This window comes from Artemia franciscana, chromosome 20 (genome assembly GCF_032884065.1).
Source record: "Artemia franciscana chromosome 20, ASM3288406v1, whole genome shotgun sequence".
Taxonomy (NCBI): domain Eukaryota; kingdom Metazoa; phylum Arthropoda; class Branchiopoda; order Anostraca; family Artemiidae; genus Artemia; species Artemia franciscana.
The window spans coordinates 3,024,185-3,044,621 of NC_088882.1; the positions used below are offsets into that span (position 1 = coordinate 3,024,185).

A 20,437-nucleotide genomic window follows, 5' to 3' on the forward strand; every position below is an offset into this window, starting at 1 on the left:
AAAAAAGGTATATTAAATACATCTTTTGCTCCTCCAATTTGTTTATGCAATTGTGGATGTTTTGTTTTGACATCGCCATTACCTCACACAGAGGTAGATATATTTGCAAAATCTTTTCTGTTTTATGATAAGATTACCACAAGACTATGCAAAACTTGTCTATTATGACGATCGACAAACCTTTTCTAAATATAAACTAATCAATCAATCAATCAATCAATTTATTGATACTAAAAGAAAACTATTACAAAGTAAAGCGGTTACTAGGCTCAAGAAGCTTTGCTTGTAATGGACCACAGAAAACAAGAATAAAACACTTTTATAAAATATATACAAAAAAAGAAAAAAAAACACTGGAACATGACAAGGACATTTAACAGATAGGATATTTAACAGATAGAAGATTTAGCAGGAGATTTAACATATAGCTGAAAATGATTTAAAAGAAGAGAAGAGAGACATACAAATTAGGATAGAATTAAAAAAAAAGAGAGAGAAAATTTATTGAACTGTAAAGACCCGACAAGAAACTGCCTTTCCAGAAAGAAATTGAGGGACATCAAGAGAGATAAACAAGGACTTTAAAAGTTAAGAAGATTCCTGAAAACAATTTTAAAAAGAATAAGAGAGAGAGAGATATATGAGTTAAGGAAGAATTCCAAAAAAAAGAGAAACAATAGGAAAAGAGGAAACAGAAAAAATAAAAACAAAGGAGAGAGAGAGAGAGGGAAAGAAATTACTAAACAGGAAAAATCTGACGAAATGCCTTTGCAGAAAGAAATAGAGGGATATCCGAAGGGATAGAGTTCCATAAAATAATTGATTGATATCCAGGAGATCTCTGGGCTGCTGTAAAAGATCGTTTTGGTAAAATAAATCGTCGACAAGAACTACGTAAAGAAGAAGAGTACCTGCCTGTCCGTGAGAAAAATTGTTGCAGGGGCGGTGGAAGAGTACCTAGAAAAGCAGAATGCGCTAATTAAGTTCTACTTTGTGGTAGGGTTCACGATGAATAAGGAAGTTGCTAAGTCTTGTTTAGGCTGGGAAGGTATTAATAATAGAATACTAATTGCTCATTTTATGACTAAAAAGTTCAGGGTATCAGTTATAGTAGTATATGCCCCTGTTGAACCAATTGACAGAGATACTAGTGACTCAGATGAATTTTACTTAGAGTTACAGGAGTAAATATACAGTGTACCAGGTAGTAATATGGTGTTTTTGCTACGAGATTTTAACGCCCAGGTTGGTAGAAATAGGTATAGATGGTATCCTAGCCTAGGTAAATTTGGAGTAGGAAAAGAAAACAGTAATGGCTATAGACTTTTGCAATTATAACAACCTAGTTATAACCAATACAGTGTTAGGTCACAAAATGGCCCATTAGTTGACATGGTATTCACGTGATGGTAAGACAGCAAACCTTATTGATTATGCTATTATAAACCGAAGACTACAGGATCAATACAAGATACTAGGGTGTATAGGAGTGCTGTTATTGATGTTAAAAGTAAAGATCACCATCTAGTAGTGCCTAAGCTTAATTTAAAGCTGAAATTTCGGAAGGGTAACTACCTCCCGGAAATTTATGATGTTGGTAGACTCCACGGTGAAAATTTGAGAAATATCTTCCAAAAACAGTTGAATACTAAACTTGAAAGTTTAAAATTTGACAATATGGAAGATGGATGGAATAATTTTAGAAAAACAATTTGTGAAGTTGCTGATGGTGTCTTAGGGAAGAATGCTAAGTCTTCAGCTAGGAATATTAGTATTATTCTCATACATAGCACAAATCACTCTAATTTATTTTTCTGGTATACCATACAAGGATAAGACCTTTGCTATCGCTCTTCTATCAACAAAATCGGAAGCTTGCTCATAATCGATAAAACTGAGGACCAAAAGTGTTTGACAACGGAGGGACTTCTCAATTATTAACCTAAGAGTGAAAACTTGGTCGACAGATCCTCTATATTTCTAGAACCGCACTGTTCTTCTCATAAAACTTCGTCTACATCATCTCTCAGTCCGAAAAGTATCATATTACTAAGCCAGCGAGGTTCTGATGGGCCAGACCAAAAGAAACCAAAATGTGAAGAAAATCGGCTATTTCATTCCCAGCTAAGAATTTAAGACTTTAACAATAACAAAGGTTGTACCTTTACTCCAGCCCAAAATAAAAGGAGAAATGAGTCAAATACTTAATTGGCGTCAAGCCAAGATCATCCTCCTGTAGAAAATTATTTGTCCCACTTTGTTAAGAATTTGAAAAATACAAAAAACGAAAAATTCATTTTGAACGTCATCAAAGAGGGCTATCGTAAAGGCTAAAAAAACTATCCTTATACACAACCCGATCAACGAATCAAATATGTGAAATATTCAGTTAAAAACTTTATAATTGTATATTGCTGTAATGCTCAAACAAGTGCTGGCGCCTAGTAATAGACTTACCTTGTCTAATAGAATTGTTAAATGCGACAACTTTCAAAACGGAAAACCGCAATCAAAACGCAGCACAGGAATCAAAATTGGGCAGCGTCAATAGACCTGAAAGACACCTACTGGCACACCTTGAATCACTAGTGCAATAAAAGAGGAAACCAAGGTCCATCTTTAGACACCAAATCTATCAAATCATGATGCTCCATTTTAGGCTAACATTAAGTCCAGCTGTTTTCTACTGCATGATTGGTGCCATCTCGAGCTTAAGTTTTCTATTTGATTTTAATTCCAAAGTCCGCTGATTCTTTTTATTAAAATCAATTTTGTGGAAGTGAAATAAAAGCTAATGGATAAATTTCCAAAACATAGAGAAAAGTTTTCAAAAGGGAAGTGAGTCTCTCATGTCGTGTCTGCGAGCCAGGTAGCAAAGATTAATAATAGAAAAATGCATAAATAAACATTTGCAACTAAGGTAATTTAACCTATGCATCCAGCATGCAAATTATGGGACATGAAATTGCTAGTAAGTTGGAGATTGTTCAGGTAGAATATAATAAATAGGTTCTTCATTCAGAGGGACCTAGGTCTAATGTCATTGAGAAGTAAAAGACTGATGGCTGTGAACAGGCTTTCAGAAAAGCGCCTAAAGAAGCAATATTTCTGCCTTATGGAAGCAACATATTTATTTAAATACCCTTTAAGGTTAAGAATGGTTCGTGGTCATGTACAATAACATTAACACAGTGAGGGTATGATGCGATAGCGGAGAAAACATAAAAAAGGTCTCAGGGCCAGGAGATTCAAATGTGGCAAGAGAAGACGGTGAATTACTAGCTACTAGATCTTTATGCACATGCCAGAGAGGTTCAGGGAGAGGAGGTTTAGTTTAGGTCGAAGAGGGCGAGGGGATGAATTGGGTTGTTCGGAAAGTGTGAGAGCGGATGCGTTAACTGATGAGGAGAGTAGGAAGTACATGGATCAGGTAAAACTATCAAGGTAAATGAGGCTGTTAATTTGATTGTTCTTTTCAATATAAAACATTACCTCTTCACCTTTGCTTAATCCCAATCTTAGTGAATTAGTCTTGTCGACAATAACTTTCAAAAACATTCCTGCACTTTGAACTCTAAAATACTACAAAAATTTATTTGTTTCTCCAGTATAAATATTGGAGAAAACTATAATCCTGTTCTTGGATCCATTAAAGTGCAAAGATCGCACATCTGAGATTTTACTTTTTCTGCATAGATTATTGTTTTTCCTTCCTTACAGCGCCTTACAGTTTCATGCCTAACAGAATATCAGGGAAAGATTTCTTACAGAAATTCACTCTCTTTCAAGAAGTCGCACAGCATGTTCCAGAGTTTCAATGTCAAGAGCTCTAGTTTAACATGGTTGAAGTAACTTAAAACATGTGTAGACAACATTCAATTCAAATAGAAAAGCCGGTAAATTCGTTTGTTATTAGCAAACAGATCAATTTTATGTTAAAACCACTGTCAGTGGCAAAAGTTATCGTACAGAAGACGATCAAATCTTGGATTTTCAATATTCCATGTAATCAGATATTCTATACTTCATAGTCAATGGAATAATTTCAGAGCTGACAAAGGTTCCGAGGAAGTTTCTTGGTTATCATGGGTACACGCATAGTTTTAGACATTGTACATGTATTATCCGTCAGAAATAGCCATAGCAAAATCTTGAGCACAGAGTAGAAAGCCAGAATGTCAGTTGAAAGCTCTTATTTAAAATACGTGAAATAAAAACACATGGTTCAAAATAAGGATTATTTTCAGTAAAGCACAAATTATATCCTGGTCTTGAGAAGGCACGAGCATGGAGAAAGGGGGGGGGGGGGTAAGGTTCAGCAAGGGCACTTATTTTGACAAACAGATAGATTTTTCACTTTTCTGTAAATTTGACCTCTGGGTGTATGTTTCAATCAAAACAATTAGATTAAAAAAATGATTGGCAAATTTTTGGGAGCCCCCTCTTAAATAAAATTCAATTTCCACTTCACCGGCTAAACAATACTAAAAATTTTCAGGTGAACCAGAAAATGACTTTTTAGTTGCAGCTGTAAAACTTCGTTGAGGTGAAGTTTGGCAGTTAAAGATAAGTTTTTTTGTCAAAAAAAATTGTGCTTAAAAAGACCTTGGATTCACTAAAACGTTACTTTAAGTGACCTGGCATCTGAAATAATTAAATCTGCTAAAATAATAATTCCAGCTAAATTTGCTTTCTAAACTTACAATATTTAGTTGTTTAGTAACTATTCGCACCAAAAATCCAATATCTAAGATTGAGAATATTCAAGAAAAGGATTTCAAAATTACTCTTGGTTCTTCCTTCACTGTTTGTAAGGAATAAGTTGAACTCAGCTTAATCTGACTTCCTTGTCAATGAGATGACAAAAGTTTACCATGCACTTTAAACTGAATTGTCTTATGTCCGATTTTTGCCTTTACATCTTCCCCCCCCCCCCCGAATAGATAAATAAAGTGAAATTCGATGATATAACAAGACTCAACTGTTGTAAACAATAATTATAGTAGCACACAAATAGCCAAATATCAAGTCAAATTAATTTACAACACCGTCTTAAGGATAGTATATTCGTTGAGACCTTTTTGAAATTTCTCGAAATTTTTCTGATAGAAAAAAAGAGCTTAGTGTTTTAAATGAATACAAAAACAACCCCGAAAAAAGAAACTACCAAAAAATAAACGTTTTTAAGTCAGAGAAAAATATGAAGAAAAGACGCAAATATAATATGGCTTTTATATGCAGTAATTTTACAATATAATTGACTATTAACGTTTTTTTTCATAGGACTATCATTTTTTTGTAGTTTTCAAGCCCATTCATAGTTTTCAAGAAAATAAAGCTTTTTAACGTTTTTGAACCTAATTTATTTACAAACAAATACTTTTCATTTCTTTTTTTTGTGCGCTAAGGTAAGAACCACAGAACCTTATGTTTCTTGTTAAATGGTCGGATACATCAAAATCTTATTAATCATGCGTTTTGAACACTGAAGAATTATACTTGAGCTGAAATTACCCATTTAAATATATATTTTACCAGGCACTAGAAATTAGAAGGCAAAACAGACCCTAAGAAAGGAGAAAAAAGCACTTGCTGTGCTTCTGTAGTTTTAAAGATGTAAGAGTTCTCAGATAAAGACCGAATTTTACTTGTCAAAGAATAAAAAAAAACAGAGAATTTTCATTGATGCATGTAATAAATCGTTAGTTCAGATCTGAGATGAACTGCTTTAACTCTTCAACGTCTATTCAAATTTCTGTCTACCAAAATCACTATTCCATTAAAAGTTTTTATTGTAAACTATTAGCTATCAGACTTCTTCCGTGAATGGGTTGTTAGGTTACATTTCAGGTTCCAATTAACTAAAATGCTCTCTTTCATATCTCACATTTAAATTGGCTGTCACCTGTATGCACAATTTGATGCCTTTTCAAATGACTTGATCGAGAAAAGGATTTCCTACATATATTACATTCAAATGACCTCTCACCAGTATGCACAATTTGATGCCTTTTCAAATTGCTTGATCTAGAAAAGGATTTCTTACACATATCACATTCAAATGGCCTGTGACCTGTATGCACAATTTGATGCATCTTTAAATTACTTGGCGAAGAAAAACATTTCTTACATATTTCACATTCAAATGGCCTGTCGCCTGTATGCACAATTTGATGCCCGTTCAAATTTCTTTTTGAAGAAAAACATTTCTTACATATTTCACATTCAAATGGCCTGTCACCTGTATGCACAATTTGATGCCTGTTCAAATTTCTTTTAGAAGAAAAACATTTCTTACATATTTCACATTCAAATGGCCTGTCGCCTGTATGCACAACTTGATGCTGTTTCAAATGGGTCGAACTAGAAAAGCATTTCTTACATATATTACATTCAAATGGCCTGTGACCTTCATGCACAACTTGATGTCTGTTCAAATTGCTTGATGAAGAAAAGCATTTCTCACATAGATTCCATTTATATATTCTTTTTTCCGTGAGTATACTTTTATGCCTCTTTAATCTTCTGTGCTTTTTACTGTCCAACAGAATATCCAAGTATGATTTTTGATCTTCTAAACCCTTTTCATCAGATTCTGATATAGATGAATTTGAGTATCCGCTTTTCAGGTCTACTTCAGACATGTTTGGTGAAATGTGACCTTGTAACACTAGATGTTGTCTCATATCATCAATGGATTCTCTTAAACATATGGCACATGTCCTTGTCCCTCCCATTTGGTGTTCCATGCAATGAACAACAAAATTGCTGTAATCATGAACTACTTCATGGCAGACATCACATTCCATTTTCGTAAGCTCTTCACAGCTAGTGTTAACATGAAGACCTAGAATCAAAAGGGATTTCTCTGCTTTTCCACAGGAATCACAACGCCAGATTCCAATTGTTAATTCTTCAATAGCCTTCTCTGTCATTCTCTTCACCATAATGATCGGTTTTGGGCCTAACAGTATTGGCTGACTCACATCCTCAGACCTGCACACAGTAGAATGTATCATCCCTATAATAAAAAAAATTAATAGGGAACCAAATTTTTCTTTTACTAAAACTAATCAAATATGACTAACAAAAAATTGATGTTATAACAATTAGGGCTTGACCAATATATCGGGTAGCTGATATTATCAGATCAATACAGGGGTCAGTGTTATTATCAGAAATCGTGAAAAAAAATTTCGGATATCAGCCAATTTTTTTTTTCTGTCCTATATGCGCAACTTATTCAGAAGATGGCACCATGGTACCTAGTTAGGGGCAATGCTAAGGGGGAGGGATCAAGTGCCAACATCTTGGAAAATTTAACTATTTACCATGAAAGTTTAGCCTATTTCTGCTTTAGCCAACATACTGGAGGATTCTGTTGACACATTCTTTAAATCCCGCATCCAAAAGTAAAACCCTAGATGCACCCCTGTATTATAAATTATGGATAAGAAAAATAGACAAGAAGATAGACAAGAAAAATTTTCTACTAAGGTTCACCTACTAAGCTGAACGATCAAATGTACAAACCGAGGGAATACCCAAGCAAAAGTGGGCAGATAGGTGTGGGAAATCAGTTATAAGAAAGAATTACAAATGTTGTATATGTAAGTTTCTGAGTCTACTAGAGTACTTTTACAACTGCTAACAACTCACCACAACCTCAAGTCGCCTGAGGAAAACACAACTACACAAACCCCTCTCTATCCCGGTCTATTCAAAGCCTCCCTCTTTACACCCTCCCAGTAAGTTCCAATTTACTTTAAATCTTTCTGTACAAGTTTTTTTTATTACAGTTCACTTAAAAATACAATTTTGAAAGAGTTATTACCATGGGTATGCAATATCTCTGAAAACAAATGTACAGTGATTTGCTTTACAAACTCTAGCGTTCACTTGGGATCAAATCGACAAAAGAGAGTACAAAAACTGCCATGAGACATTTTAGCCTCAGATGAGCTCAAAATGAGAGCAATAACATGAACCACATTTGAATTTTATCTTTCTTTCAATTTTTTTCCTCTTTTGTGTGTAATTTCAATTTTTGCTTTTTTCTATTTGTCATCTTTGTATTCAATTAAACCAGTCTAAATTTTCAACCAATAGTTGTCACTAAAATAGTCTTTAACTACTACAGACAAAATGGCTTCAAGTATTCCTATTCAGAGAAAAAATTAAACGATAATTGGAAACCAGTTTATGACCTCCACTATGATTGACAATCTTGGATATTCCTAATAGACAACGTAGCTTCAGAAACTTAATAAAGAATTCTAAAACTATTTTTATTGTGACAACCAGCTTTAATAGTCTCCGCCCTAACAATCCCTACTAGGTTAGGTGAATCTGAAAATGTCATTAAGACCCGAAACAAAAATCGAGGTCTAACCCATTTGTCCCTGATTTTCCTATATACTGCTAGTGGTAGTAAAATAAAGCGACAAATCACTGCTATCCTTTCAAAAAGAATAGTAAAATTGTTACTTCAACTTGACGCCACATGATGTAAGATGGGTTTCAGACTCTTTTCCAATTAAGAAAACAATTATCTAGTAATTCAAGCGACCGTTCAGTAAAATATGTATAATTTCTAAGATACTTTTCATTCCAACTGGACATTATATTTCAGAGGTTTTGGGGTCTTATTTTCCAGAATCGAAAAGACTAGGAATGTATGAAACATATTAGTTCCATTGAATTTGAAAAAGAACTATTATTTTTGAATCAGCGTTCAGCATTCTCATGACAGTTGAATCTTCTGGTAGCGAGAGATTAGTTTAAAACCAATAGCACCGAAAAACCGTTTAGCACCAAATAGCACCGGAAAAAATATTATCAAAATTACCATTTATTATTGATGAGCTGATAATACCACACAAGAAGGAGCTTTATCACATTTTAAATAGCTTGAAAAAAAAAAAGCCAGTCATTATTTTTTATGTAATAATTAATATACTTTCAAGTTTAATTCTATACTTGTTTGAAATTTTTGTCTTAAGTTTCATCCTATTCGAGAGGAAATTGGTGTTTTGCAGAAAAATATTACAAAAAAATCAACAAAGCAAAAAAAAAACAAACTCCACCTCTGCTTCGTAAGTCTAACTTTCTATTTACTTAAAAGCAAGTTTTCAGATTAATGCTGAGAGGCTCAAGACCCACTTTTGGTCTTAAACTATTTCAGTACTTTTTATTTAAATTCCTTTGATCCACTTGCCTACGACTCGAAACGTAAAGTAAACCTTACTATAGACTTTTGGCAATGATATTTAATGACTTGTTTTAATGTCAAATATTTTTGTTGAAATGTGAAATATTATAATGTCAAAAAATTATCCTTAATCATGCTGAATTTTCAAGTCCCACTTGTAGTTCCAAATATACCTTCGCCATTTCTATCCAGTTCCTGTGAGTTTGACTCAGATGCTATATTCAATGAAATACCAACAGATCGACTTTGATGCTCAGATGACGGAAAATAACTAGAAGTTTCTCCAATTGTTTCGGTGTCAATTGATGAAGTAGCTTCAGCTTCTACAAAATAAAGATATTAACAGATGGAAAGTCAATCTACAATAACATTGTCTGAATATTTTACCCAGAAAAAATGAAACCCACAGAGCATACAAATACCAGTCTACAAAATGGGAAAATTAGATATAAAAAGAGGTTGGAATAAATTCAAGAGCGATAAATTTAATTGGCTACAAAACTGATTTCACAAATTTAAAATTTTATTCACATATTTTCATATCCAGTAGTTTGTAGTTAAAGTTTATGAATAGAAAAAGATTTATAACCACTCAAGACTGGAATGGCAATTTAATTGGCCCTTTGCCAACATTGTACAACTTTCAACCTACTTTAAACCTCAGAATGGTTTTGTGTTTAACGCTAGTACTACTACTACCAACTCACCAAAGCACCAAGCCGCCTGATACCAAAAGAGCTACGCACGCTCCTCCTCCATCCCAATCTATACAAAGCCTCCCTCTTTATACCCTCCCAAGATGTTCCCGGTTCCTTTAAATCTTTCTTTATGACATTCTCCCACCCCAGACGAGGAAGACCTGCTTTGCATTTTCAGTAAAGCTATTGAAGCTTTACGTAATGTTTCATGCTTTATCTTAGCAAAAGAAAAAATTCCTTGGAACAAAATTCTTTTTTCTCATTGAAAATTGATTCAACAACAATATTCGTTTAATTATAGCTTCGTCATCGCTAACAACATCCTGAGAGCCAAATTCTACAAGCGACGTAGAAATCCTGAGTGAAACAGCCTCAGGGAGATGTTTTGGTGACAGAAGGGAATTTGAAGTTCCCATTAAGGTTCCCATTCCAAGATCTTTGAATTTGAAGTTCCCATTTGAGGGAATTTGAAGTTCCCATTCCAAGATCTTTGAATTTGAAGTTCCCATTTGAGGGAATTTGAAGTTCCCATTAAGGTTTCTTCAAAACCGGCTTAGCAAATGCCTGCTTACTGGAATAAGATAAGAAAAAGTTTCACATGAAGATTAGTTTAAATACTAAAATTTAGTCCATATACCATAGTTGTTTTTTTTTAATGAAATATTCATGATTATACAAAACCAAATGTTTGAAGCATACATTCATTGTCACAACAGGTGGATTCCAAATCCGGGATGTCAGTTTCTAACTTAAATGGTCCTGCAAAGCTGGGACAAGGAGACAAAGAAACAGCTTCAAGCTTAGGGGATAGACAAACGCTTGAAATATCAAAAAGCTCTTTGCTCCCGCTAGGAAAAGCATCTTCAACCTCTAAAACAAAATATGAATAGAAGGGACATAAAACACAACACCAAATCTCTCTGAATAAACAACTGTTTTTTCATTTTATAGTCAATTTTAAAAACGTTTTCAATAGAAAGTAAAGGGCTACATTAATCCGAAGATGAGAAGAAACACATTCAAATAATGTTTGAATTATAGAACTAGCAACACAAATAAATGAAATCCAAAACAAACTGAAATTACAATGGAAAACCAAGTCAAACTAAAAGAGAGGAGAAACTACCACAAAGAGGATTAAGACTAAGACCATATGGGTTTTCTATAGATGAAATATATGATTTTTTCAAATGATCATGTGAGGTAACAGGGTACTTTCCAATAACATTTCCCGAAGGGCAGTTACACTAAATAGACTAAAGCATTTTATTCCTAGTGAAGTACTTAAAACTTTATATTATATTCTCGTTTCTCAATATTTAGAGTATGGATACGCTTTTTATTCTAATTCGTTTAATTATAATCCACGTAAAATTCCAACTAATACGAAATTGGGAAGTAAAAACCCTCTTTTTATATAAATAACTACAAGTGATTCATTTCACCACACAAAAGTTCTCAATGTTTCTAAAATATCTATGCTCCAAGATGCAAGTTTATTCATGCATTAATTCTTTAGCCCCACCTGGACAAAGAATACTTAATACGTTTCAAATAGCTTCAGGATATCATTCATACCCAAAAACCTCATCTGAAAATAATTTACTCATACCAGAAATACACCACAGCCACAGAGGCACACTGTCATTACATGTTGGTGCAGAGGTGTCGAATTTGTTGTCCAACTATATTAAGGAATCAATTTCGCTAAGTTAGTTCCAAAAAAAAAACATTAAATAATATTTTATTGAGTAGATTAACGTTTTGTTTAGTTTTTATGGCACTTGGTATTAACCAAGTGACATATAGCAATCGCCAATTCTGTCGGTCTGTCTGTCGGTCCCGGTTTTGCTACTTTAGGCACTTCCAGGTAAGCTAGGACGATGAAATTTGGCAGCCGTATCAGGGACATGACCAGCTTAAATTAGAAATAATCGTTTTCCCAATTTGACTATCTGGGGGGGGAGGGAGTGGGGGCCCGGTTAATTCGAAAAACTAGAAAAAATGAAGTATTTTTAACTTATGAGCGGGTGATGGGATCTTAATGAAATTTGATGTTTGGAATGATATTGTGTTTGAAAAGTATTTCTGAAAAATTAGAAAAAATGAGGTATTTTTAACTTACGAACGAGTGATCGGATCTCAATGGAATTTGATATTTAGGATATCGTGGCTCAGAGCTCTTATTTTAAACCCGACCGGATCTGGCGACATTAGGGGGGGGGGTGTTGGGAGGGGGAAACCTAAAACTTGGAAAACTCTTAAAGTGGAGGGATCGGGATGAAACTTGGTGGGAAAAATAAGCACAAGTCCTGGAGACATGATTGGCATAAACGGAACGGATCCGCTCTCTTTGGGGTAGTTGGGGGAGGGGTTAATTCTGAAAAATTAGAAAAAATGAGGTATTTTTAACTTACGAACGGGTGATCGGATCTCAATGAAATTTGATATTTAGAAGGATATCGTGTCTCAAAGCAATTATTTTAAATCCTGACTGGATCTGGTAGCACTGGGGGAAGTTTGGGGTGGGGGAACCTAAAATCATGGAAAACGCTTAGATTGGAGGGATCGGGATGAAACTTGGTGGGGAAAATAATCAGAAGTCTTACATACGTGATTTACATAATTCGAACGGATCCGCTCTATTGGGGGGGGGGTTAATTCTGAAAAATAAGAAAAAATTACGTATTTTTAACTTACGAAGGAGTGATCGAATCTTCATGAAACTTCATATTTAGAAGGACCTCGTAACTCAGATCTCTTATTTTAAATCTTAACCGGATCAAGCGTAATTGGGGGGGGGCAGTTGGGGGGGGACCGGAAATCTTAGAAAATACTTAAAGCGGTGAGATCAGGATGAAACTGGATGGGAAGAATAGAAACCTGTCTAAGATACGTGACTGACATAACCGGACCGGATCTGCTCTCTTTGGTGGAATTTACGCTAAAGTTTGACTCTTTCTCTCAACTCTTCTTTTTAAAACAGTAAAAAACTTTAGCGCAAAGAGCGGGGCGTTGATGAGGAAGCAGCCCCTTTCATATACGAAGTAATTTCTGTTCGTTTTAAGTTTTAATGTCGCTCCTTACTTTCAGTTGAAGAAACTTGTTTTTTTTATTTAATTTCTGAACGTTTCTGAATCAATGCATGTTTTGATTTTGGCTCTCCGCAGAGAAATAATTAAAACGAAATTTGCATTTTTTTTTTTTTTTTTGGCTAAATGGCTTTCTCATAATTTTGATCGAATGATTTTGAGAAAAAAGGAGCGGGGGAGGAAGCCTAGTTGCCCTCCAATTTTTTGGTTAATGAAAAAGGCAACTAGAACTTTTAATTTCTTACGAATCTTTTTATTAGTAAAAGATATACGTAACTTATAAACTAGCTTACGTAAAGAATTTTTTATTCTCATGTTTTTATAACACATATGAGAGGGTTCGCCCCCTCGTCAGTACCTCTCTCTTTACACTAAATCTTAAATTTTGGCACAATTCATTAAGAATTACCCCTGAATCACAAAAGCCGTAGAATAAATAGTTGACATTACTAAAAATACTTTAGCGCAAAGAGCGGGGTATTAGGAGGTGAGCCCCTCATATGGGTAATAATTTCTGTTCGTTTTAAGTTTTAATGCTGCTCCTTACTTCCAGCTGAAAAAAACTTTTTCCTATTTATTTTTTCATTGTTTTTTTCAAAATAATGCTAGTAAATCCTGCGCTCCCTTCATGGAGATTTTCTTCCCCCATGACAAATTCCTCAATGGAAAGTTCCCCCAGTACATCCCCCTCTTTTCAACCCCTCCCCCAACCAAAAAATCCTCCTGAAAACACCTGTACACTTCCCAATAACCATTACTATATGTAAGCACTGGTCAAAGTTTGTAACTTGTAGCCCCTCCCGCGGGGACTGTGGAGGAGTAAGTCGTCCCCAAAGACATAGTTATAAGGTTTTTCGACTACGCTGAATAAAATGGCTATCTCAGAATTTTGATCCGTTGACTTTGGGAAAATAATTAGCGTGGGAGGGGGCCTAGGTGCCCTCCAATTGTTTTGGAAACTTAAAAAGGGCACCAGAACTTTTCATTTCCGTTAGAATGAGCCCTCTCGCAACATTCTAGGACAACTGGGTCGATACGATCACCCCTGGGAAAAAGAAAAAAAAAACAAATAAACACGCATCCGTGATCTGCCTTCTGGCAGAAAATACAAAATTCCACATTTTTGTAGATAGGAGCTTGAAACTTCTACAGTGGGGTTCTCTGATACGCTGAATCTGATGGTGTAATTTTCGTTAAGATTCTATTACTTTTAGGGGGTGTTTCCCCCTATTTTCTAAAATAACACAAATTTTCTCAGGCTCGTAACTTTTGGAGCGTAAGACTAAACTTGATGAAACTTATATATTTAAAATCAGCATTAAAATGCGATTCTTTTGATATAGCTATTGTTCTCAAAATTCCATTTTTTAGAGTTTTGGTTTCTATTGAGCCGGGTCGCTCCTTACTACAGTTCGTTACCACAAACTGTTTGAAACAATATTTACTTTTAGCTAGGTTGTCATTTGTCATAATATGATAATAAATTAAATCCCAATCATAGCCCATATTAAAGAGGAAAAAACATGAATGCGAATTAAAAATTTAATATATTCAGATATTTATTCCTGAGAGTCTTAATAACTTTGGAGGTATTGAAGTTATGAAAAGCAAAACATTTAAATTTATTTTATTTTTGTTTCATTGCAATTGTTATTGTTCTCTTGTTTTAAACTTTTTTTTCAGGCAGCAACTACCAGAGCCTAGGCAAGTCCTATTTCAGTAGGCCTTTAAGGCCTTTTAGGAGTCTTCCATTAGCTTACTGGGCGAGCTTCCTGACAATTTAGCATTTATTTATAAGTTTTTCTTCTTTTTACTAAGAGAATTCTATTTAACCTTTTGTAGTTAAATTTCTTCATCAACAGCTAAATTCACCCTTTTCTCCTTATGAGATTATAATTTTTCTCCTTTCTCTTTGCTCTTTTGCAATTTGTTTATTTTAGAAAATTTTATATAATATTTAATTTTTTTTTGGACCAACAGCAAAAAAATTGTAATCACTTCTGTTGAAGTGATTAGCCCCCCCCCCTCTGATTAGTCTCCCAAAAACTTTAAGGCCAAATTAAAAAAAAAAAAAATTTAACAGCAAAATATTTTGTTCATTTAAATCTGAACTTTTCTTATTTTACATGAAAACAGACATGGGAAAATAGAATTTTTGGATTCCATTTAATTATAATTACTGTCAACTGAGCCCTACACTTTATTTTAATGAAAATAAAATTTCAAAATTTCAAAAAAATTAATAAACCACATTTCATTTAAGCATAAAAAAGCATTTCATCATACAAATTGAAAAGAAAGCACAAATGCAAACTTAAAAAAAAAACACTTTTGAAATAGGAGGGAAAACATAAGAGCCAACTCCAAGCTTGAAAATTGATATTAAGCTTGATAAAATTGCATTAAAACTTAGTTAATCAATTCTAACAAAGCATCTTTTAAAATATTTTTAGCAAACTTCAGTAGCTTTCATTTGTAGCTACTATATAATTGTGTTCTTTTGGTTTGACCTACATGTATTTTTGCTCTATTTTTAGGTCAAATATTTCAGGGGGCGGGGAGTTGAAACCTTCTCCCCCTAGAAACACCTTCGCAAAAAATAAATAAAAAAATATAGTCAAATCCAAGGGAAATTAAGCTTGAAAATTTTTACCATATATTGATTACAACATATTGATAAATGTGCACTAAAATATTGTTGTTGAATCCTGACAAGGCATCCTTTAATACATTTTAGCAAGGTTCTGTATCTTTGATTTTGAAGCCACTATATAACTGCATTCTTTTTTTTATGTATAGTTAAGCCAGTTACAAAATAGCTAAATACATAATTTTTATAAACAGTAAAAAAGAATTTTGACAAAAAAAAACAAGCTTTTCCTTCAGATAAATAATGTGGTTGCTACATAACAACCTTAAATTTAGGCTGTATTTTTTTCTTTTTTTATCATGCCAGGATTCAAGAAAGAGAAAATTCTTTGGGCTGATATTATGGTTCCTCCTCAAACATAAAATGTTATAGTAAATATTTAAAGCTTTTATTTGTTTTGTGTAACAAAACACATTAATCTACCATTTCTCCAGAGGCATAATTTGCTATGGGCAGGGGAAACAACTGGCCCCTTCAGACCTTAGTTCCCTCCCCCCAAACTTCGCTCAGCCCTGCCCCAAGCTGAAATTTAGTTTCTACAGAAATTTTTGTCAAAATTAAAATAAGCCTGCATAATTCAAGCATTCAGAGAAACAAGTCAGTTTTCTTTAGTAAATATTTGCCCTTATGGTACTATATGGCCAATTTTTCGCTTGATTTGGAAAAATTGGCTCCAAATCGCCCCCCCCCCAAAGACTTTGATGAAACTATGCCCCTGCTTAGCTATTTAGGATTTGATACAAGGGTATATGCAATTGCATATTTTTCGCATTTTTTTTTGTCACTACAGTACTTAATAAGCAAGAGGTGAAATTTTTTTTACTAAAGCAAATGTTGCTTTAATTTTATTCTGTTACTGCAAACTTATTTGAATAACTTACCATTCTTGTCAGTACAAACTTCACATAGCAAGACATCTTCAGCCATTGGAATTTGAGGCAAGTCCATAACAAAGCTTCTAAATTGAGTAAATACCACTTATCAAATGTATACTACTGGCAATAACACTTGGATACAATACTCCAGTTTTACAGGGATGAGTAGAAGCACGAAGTCCCTAAAATACACAAGCTAAAGTGACTTCTTTAAATAAACACAAAGTTGATTGTGTCTTGATTTAGTTGAGAGCATAAGTCAAACCCCTTCAGTAGTCAAAGCATTTGGGGATTTTAGGTGTGATGAGAAAGGGGATTTTTAGAGAGAATTTTCTGTAGAAGACGAACTGCATGTATGGGTAATTTTCTGGTTGGAGAATTGCCTCATCTAAAGTATTAAATCATATTTTTTTTGTCTATCATCTTATTATGGATCATGTATTTATTGTTAAAGCATAGGCCTATAGATGAATTGATTTCAGGAGAATTGTGAAAACCATTTGGCATAAGTCTAATCACCCAATTTTGAACTCAATTCAAATGAAACTTGGATGTCAAATGATAATTGAAAAGAAAACAAAAAATGGCAAGAAGCAGTATCTTTGTCTCTATGTAAGAGAGGTGAAATAATACCTAATTTTAGACCAGTTTTGTTTGAACTGTGGAAAAATAATTAAAATTTGGGCTATATATTTTTCCACTAGGGAACATGGTGTAAAAGAAAAAAAAAGCCATGTCCATCAATATCGTATAGAAATAATTTAGAATGTTTGGTAACTGTCTACGAGTTACAGCTCTTCTGAAGGAGTCAACTTAATAAAACATACATAACTATTTTACTCCTTATTTTATACTGTTTTTCATTATAAAATAAGTTACCCTGAAAAAAGTTATGCATTCTATTCTCCCAATGATCCCATGCATTGACCTTATTCTTATTACTTATTCTTACTTTATTCTTATTACTTTATTCTTATTCTTATTACTTATTTCTTTTTTATTGATTGTTATCATAAGCAACGGAAATTCAGTTGAAAAGGTGTTTATTGTTACCTAAATTTTATTTTAATAGATGGATGATACCAACAGAAATTGGACTAATTGGAATTGTCTGAATTTTACAAGGTGAGAATTCATCATCGTTTGGTTCGTTCCTGTATACACCCAAGGGCTACATGAGATAGTTAGAAGGGGCTGAGGATAACCTGCCAAAAAGACAAACTGAACAATAAACAACAGTATCAATCTAGCAATCTAAAAATATGTCTCTTTATTGTCTAAGATGGGCATAAACCTAGGAGACCAGCTGCATATAACAAAACACATTAAGAAAACAGTTCCTACTGGACAATATGCATAATAATCCTAATTAATAATTTTGCAATGGGGGAATCTTCATCTTAACTTCTTTCCTTGTTTTACCAGTTTTTCTAAGAAATTCATGAATTTGTAAGAACCCATATATTAACAGAATATATACTGCCCCCCTCCCCCCCATTAAGAAATTTTTTTAGCAAACACTTTAAGAAAATAATTCTTACTTGACAATACAAAGAATAATCCTAATTACCACATTTTGCAATGGGAAAATCTTTATCTTCACTTATTTCCCTGTTTTACCAATTTTTCTTATAAATTTATGAATTCCTTAGAACCTATATATTAGCAGAGTATACACTCCCACCCCCTAATGTGCAAAGATATACCCATAATTGCACCCTGAATCTAAATACAACATTCATTTGTATCACAAATGAACTTTACTCCCACCCCTAAATATATCCAAATTAGAGTATATATTTGCACATCACAGGACTGGGGGAAAGTTCATTTGTGATGCAAATGAAGGTTAAATATAGATCCAGGAGACAATTCTAAGTATATATTTGCACATTAGTGGGTGGGGGTGTTGTATATACTCTGTTAATAAATAGGTTCTATTAAATTAATGAATTTCTTAGAAAATACTGGAAAAACAAGGAAATAGGCAGAGATAAAATAAGCATGGATTCAATTCAAATAATCTAAATATTTAATAAAACACAATCAGAGCCATCTAATTATTTCTCACAAAAACATCAATAGACAAATAGTGATAAATTATAGGGAATTTAATTGCAGGTCTGCAACTGAATTTTCAGTTCTTTTGTCTTAGAAATAGCCTAGGTCTATGTATAGTCCTTATGAATGACTCCAAAAATTTCTGATTAAGGTTCTCCCTCCAGGAAAATATGAGGTAAAATTCTAGTTTGGCTAGTTTCTGCAATCTTGGAAAGGGGCTAGGTTAGGAAAATGAAAATTTTATTATTAAATCCAGGGCCAAAAACATGGTAAATGTTTATTTTCATCACAAGCTGTCTAAACTGGAATTTAAGCTGCAAAGCAGCATACTTTCCAGTTTAGAGCACTTAGAAATGCTAATTCTAGAAACGCATCCATTTTTTAGCTTTCTAAAATCCATTTTTTAGCTTTCTAAAATCCCCCTTCAACAAACTAAATTTATTTAAGTGGGCAGTGTTCTGAAGCAGGGGGAAATTGTGGGGTTGTACAATATGAATGAAATTTTATTTTGAATACTATTTCCAAGCATCACTGGTAATTTCTATATAAAAGACTATTAAATAATTTACATATCCATTAATGCTAATTATCCACGTTCAATTTCAAGCTTAAACTAGCCAGTGAACTAGTGAATCAGAGCAATTAGTTAAATATTATGTTTATGTTCTGTTGATTTGAAGAAATGCCTTCTGACAGAATGGATATTATAAAGTTTTTTAATTTGTTTGAAGATGCTTTGGCTATGGAAAGGCCTTGGTGAAACAAATTTGGTAAATACTGAGAAAACAATTAGAGAGTGAAGCAAATTAGTCCATGAGCCCTGCAGGCAGCAGGGCAAGTTCTGTATTCTATATTCATTGAATACTTATTTGGCTTGAAGGATGAAAGACTAAACAAAAAGTAGGTCATAAACAGCAACTAATAAGTCAACCAATCAGAATACAGACCATGCCCTGCTGTCCAGATGGCTCATGGGCCAACTCACTTTGCTCAATAGTGCTCTAAACTGGAAACTATGCTGAATTGCAGCATAGTTTCCAGTTTAAACAGCTTGTGACTAAACTAAACAATTACCAAAAACATACTCCAGGAAGGTATTGCCAAGCTTTTATATTAAATCTCTTTTGATTTCTGGGTCTTGGAAATTTGCCTAATTGACAGGTCTAACCTTATTGAATTTGGACAAAACAACATTTAACCTTAATTTTCAGTTAATGGTTTCTTTTTCTTTGGTTTTAGTTCTCAAAATGCACCTCATTTTATTTGATTATAATTTTAAGCCATACCAATGAGTTTTTGCAAATTTAGAAAATGTATTTGTAGATCTTTAAAACCTCATAAGTTGAGATTGAACTAAGTTGTGGGTAAATTTATAGCAAACAGTATTACTGACTTTTGTATAAAGTGAATATACCTCTTGATGCCTTTTTTTATACTCTTACAAATAAATAATCACTTCTACTGGAAATTCAGATTTAAGCACTTTTTGACCTCTTAAAAATGACCTAAATATGGGGTATAAAAAGGTTTAAAACATTGGTCTCAAACTTTATAAAATTGGACTCAAACTTATTGTTCCATTATAAATCCATTTTTTTAATGTTATATTATCCACAAGCACTGATTCTCCATGACTAAATTGGATAAATAAATTTTATCAATGTTATGGCATTTTCTTCTTCCTTGTTACCAAAATTTCAATTAAAGCATGCGTTTTTGGTTGTTTTTTACAAAATAATAGGATATTTAAATTGCAAATCTGCAATAGTTTAGAAACAAATTTGGGCTATATGTTTGCATATCAGGGGGGTGGGGGTAAAGCATAGCATATATTAAATATATAAACTAAC

General features: G+C 33.5%; 1 protein-coding gene across 2 annotated transcripts; it reads right to left on the reverse strand.

Annotated features, from left to right (window-relative positions):
• Positions 1-204: 204 nt before the first annotated feature.
• Positions 205-20,287, reverse strand: LOC136040286 (zinc finger protein 583-like). Of its 2 annotated transcripts, none has more exons than XM_065724533.1 (4): positions 19,662-20,287; positions 16,533-16,708; positions 9,385-9,534; positions 205-7,021 (listed from the first exon to the last, which is right to left on the reverse strand). In XM_065724533.1, the coding sequence occupies exons 2-4, from the start codon at positions 16,597-16,599 to the stop codon at positions 5,877-5,879; spliced, it is 1,362 nt and encodes a 453-aa protein (XP_065580605.1). In that variant the 5' UTR covers positions 16,600-16,708; positions 19,662-20,287; the 3' UTR covers positions 205-5,876. The 2 variants fall into 2 exon arrangements, with proteins under 2 accessions (XP_065580605.1, XP_065580604.1); XM_065724532.1 differs by having other exon boundaries at positions 17,580-20,287.
• Between the last annotated feature and the right edge of the window lie 150 nt (positions 20,288-20,437).

Excerpts from the sequence above, each read along its gene's own strand:
- LOC136040286 (XM_065724533.1), bottom strand. The coding sequence starts at position 16,599 with ATGGACTTGCCTCAAATTCCAATGGCTGAAGATGTCTTGCTATGTGAA. Across the intron at positions 9,535-16,532 it reads AGTTTGTACTGACAAGAATG|AAGCTGAAGCTACTTCATCA; the intron begins GTAAGTTATTCA and ends TTTATTTTGTAG. Across the intron at positions 7,022-9,384 it reads ACTGGATAGAAATGGCGAAG|GGATGATACATTCTACTGTG; the intron begins GTATATTTGGAA and ends TTTTTATTATAG.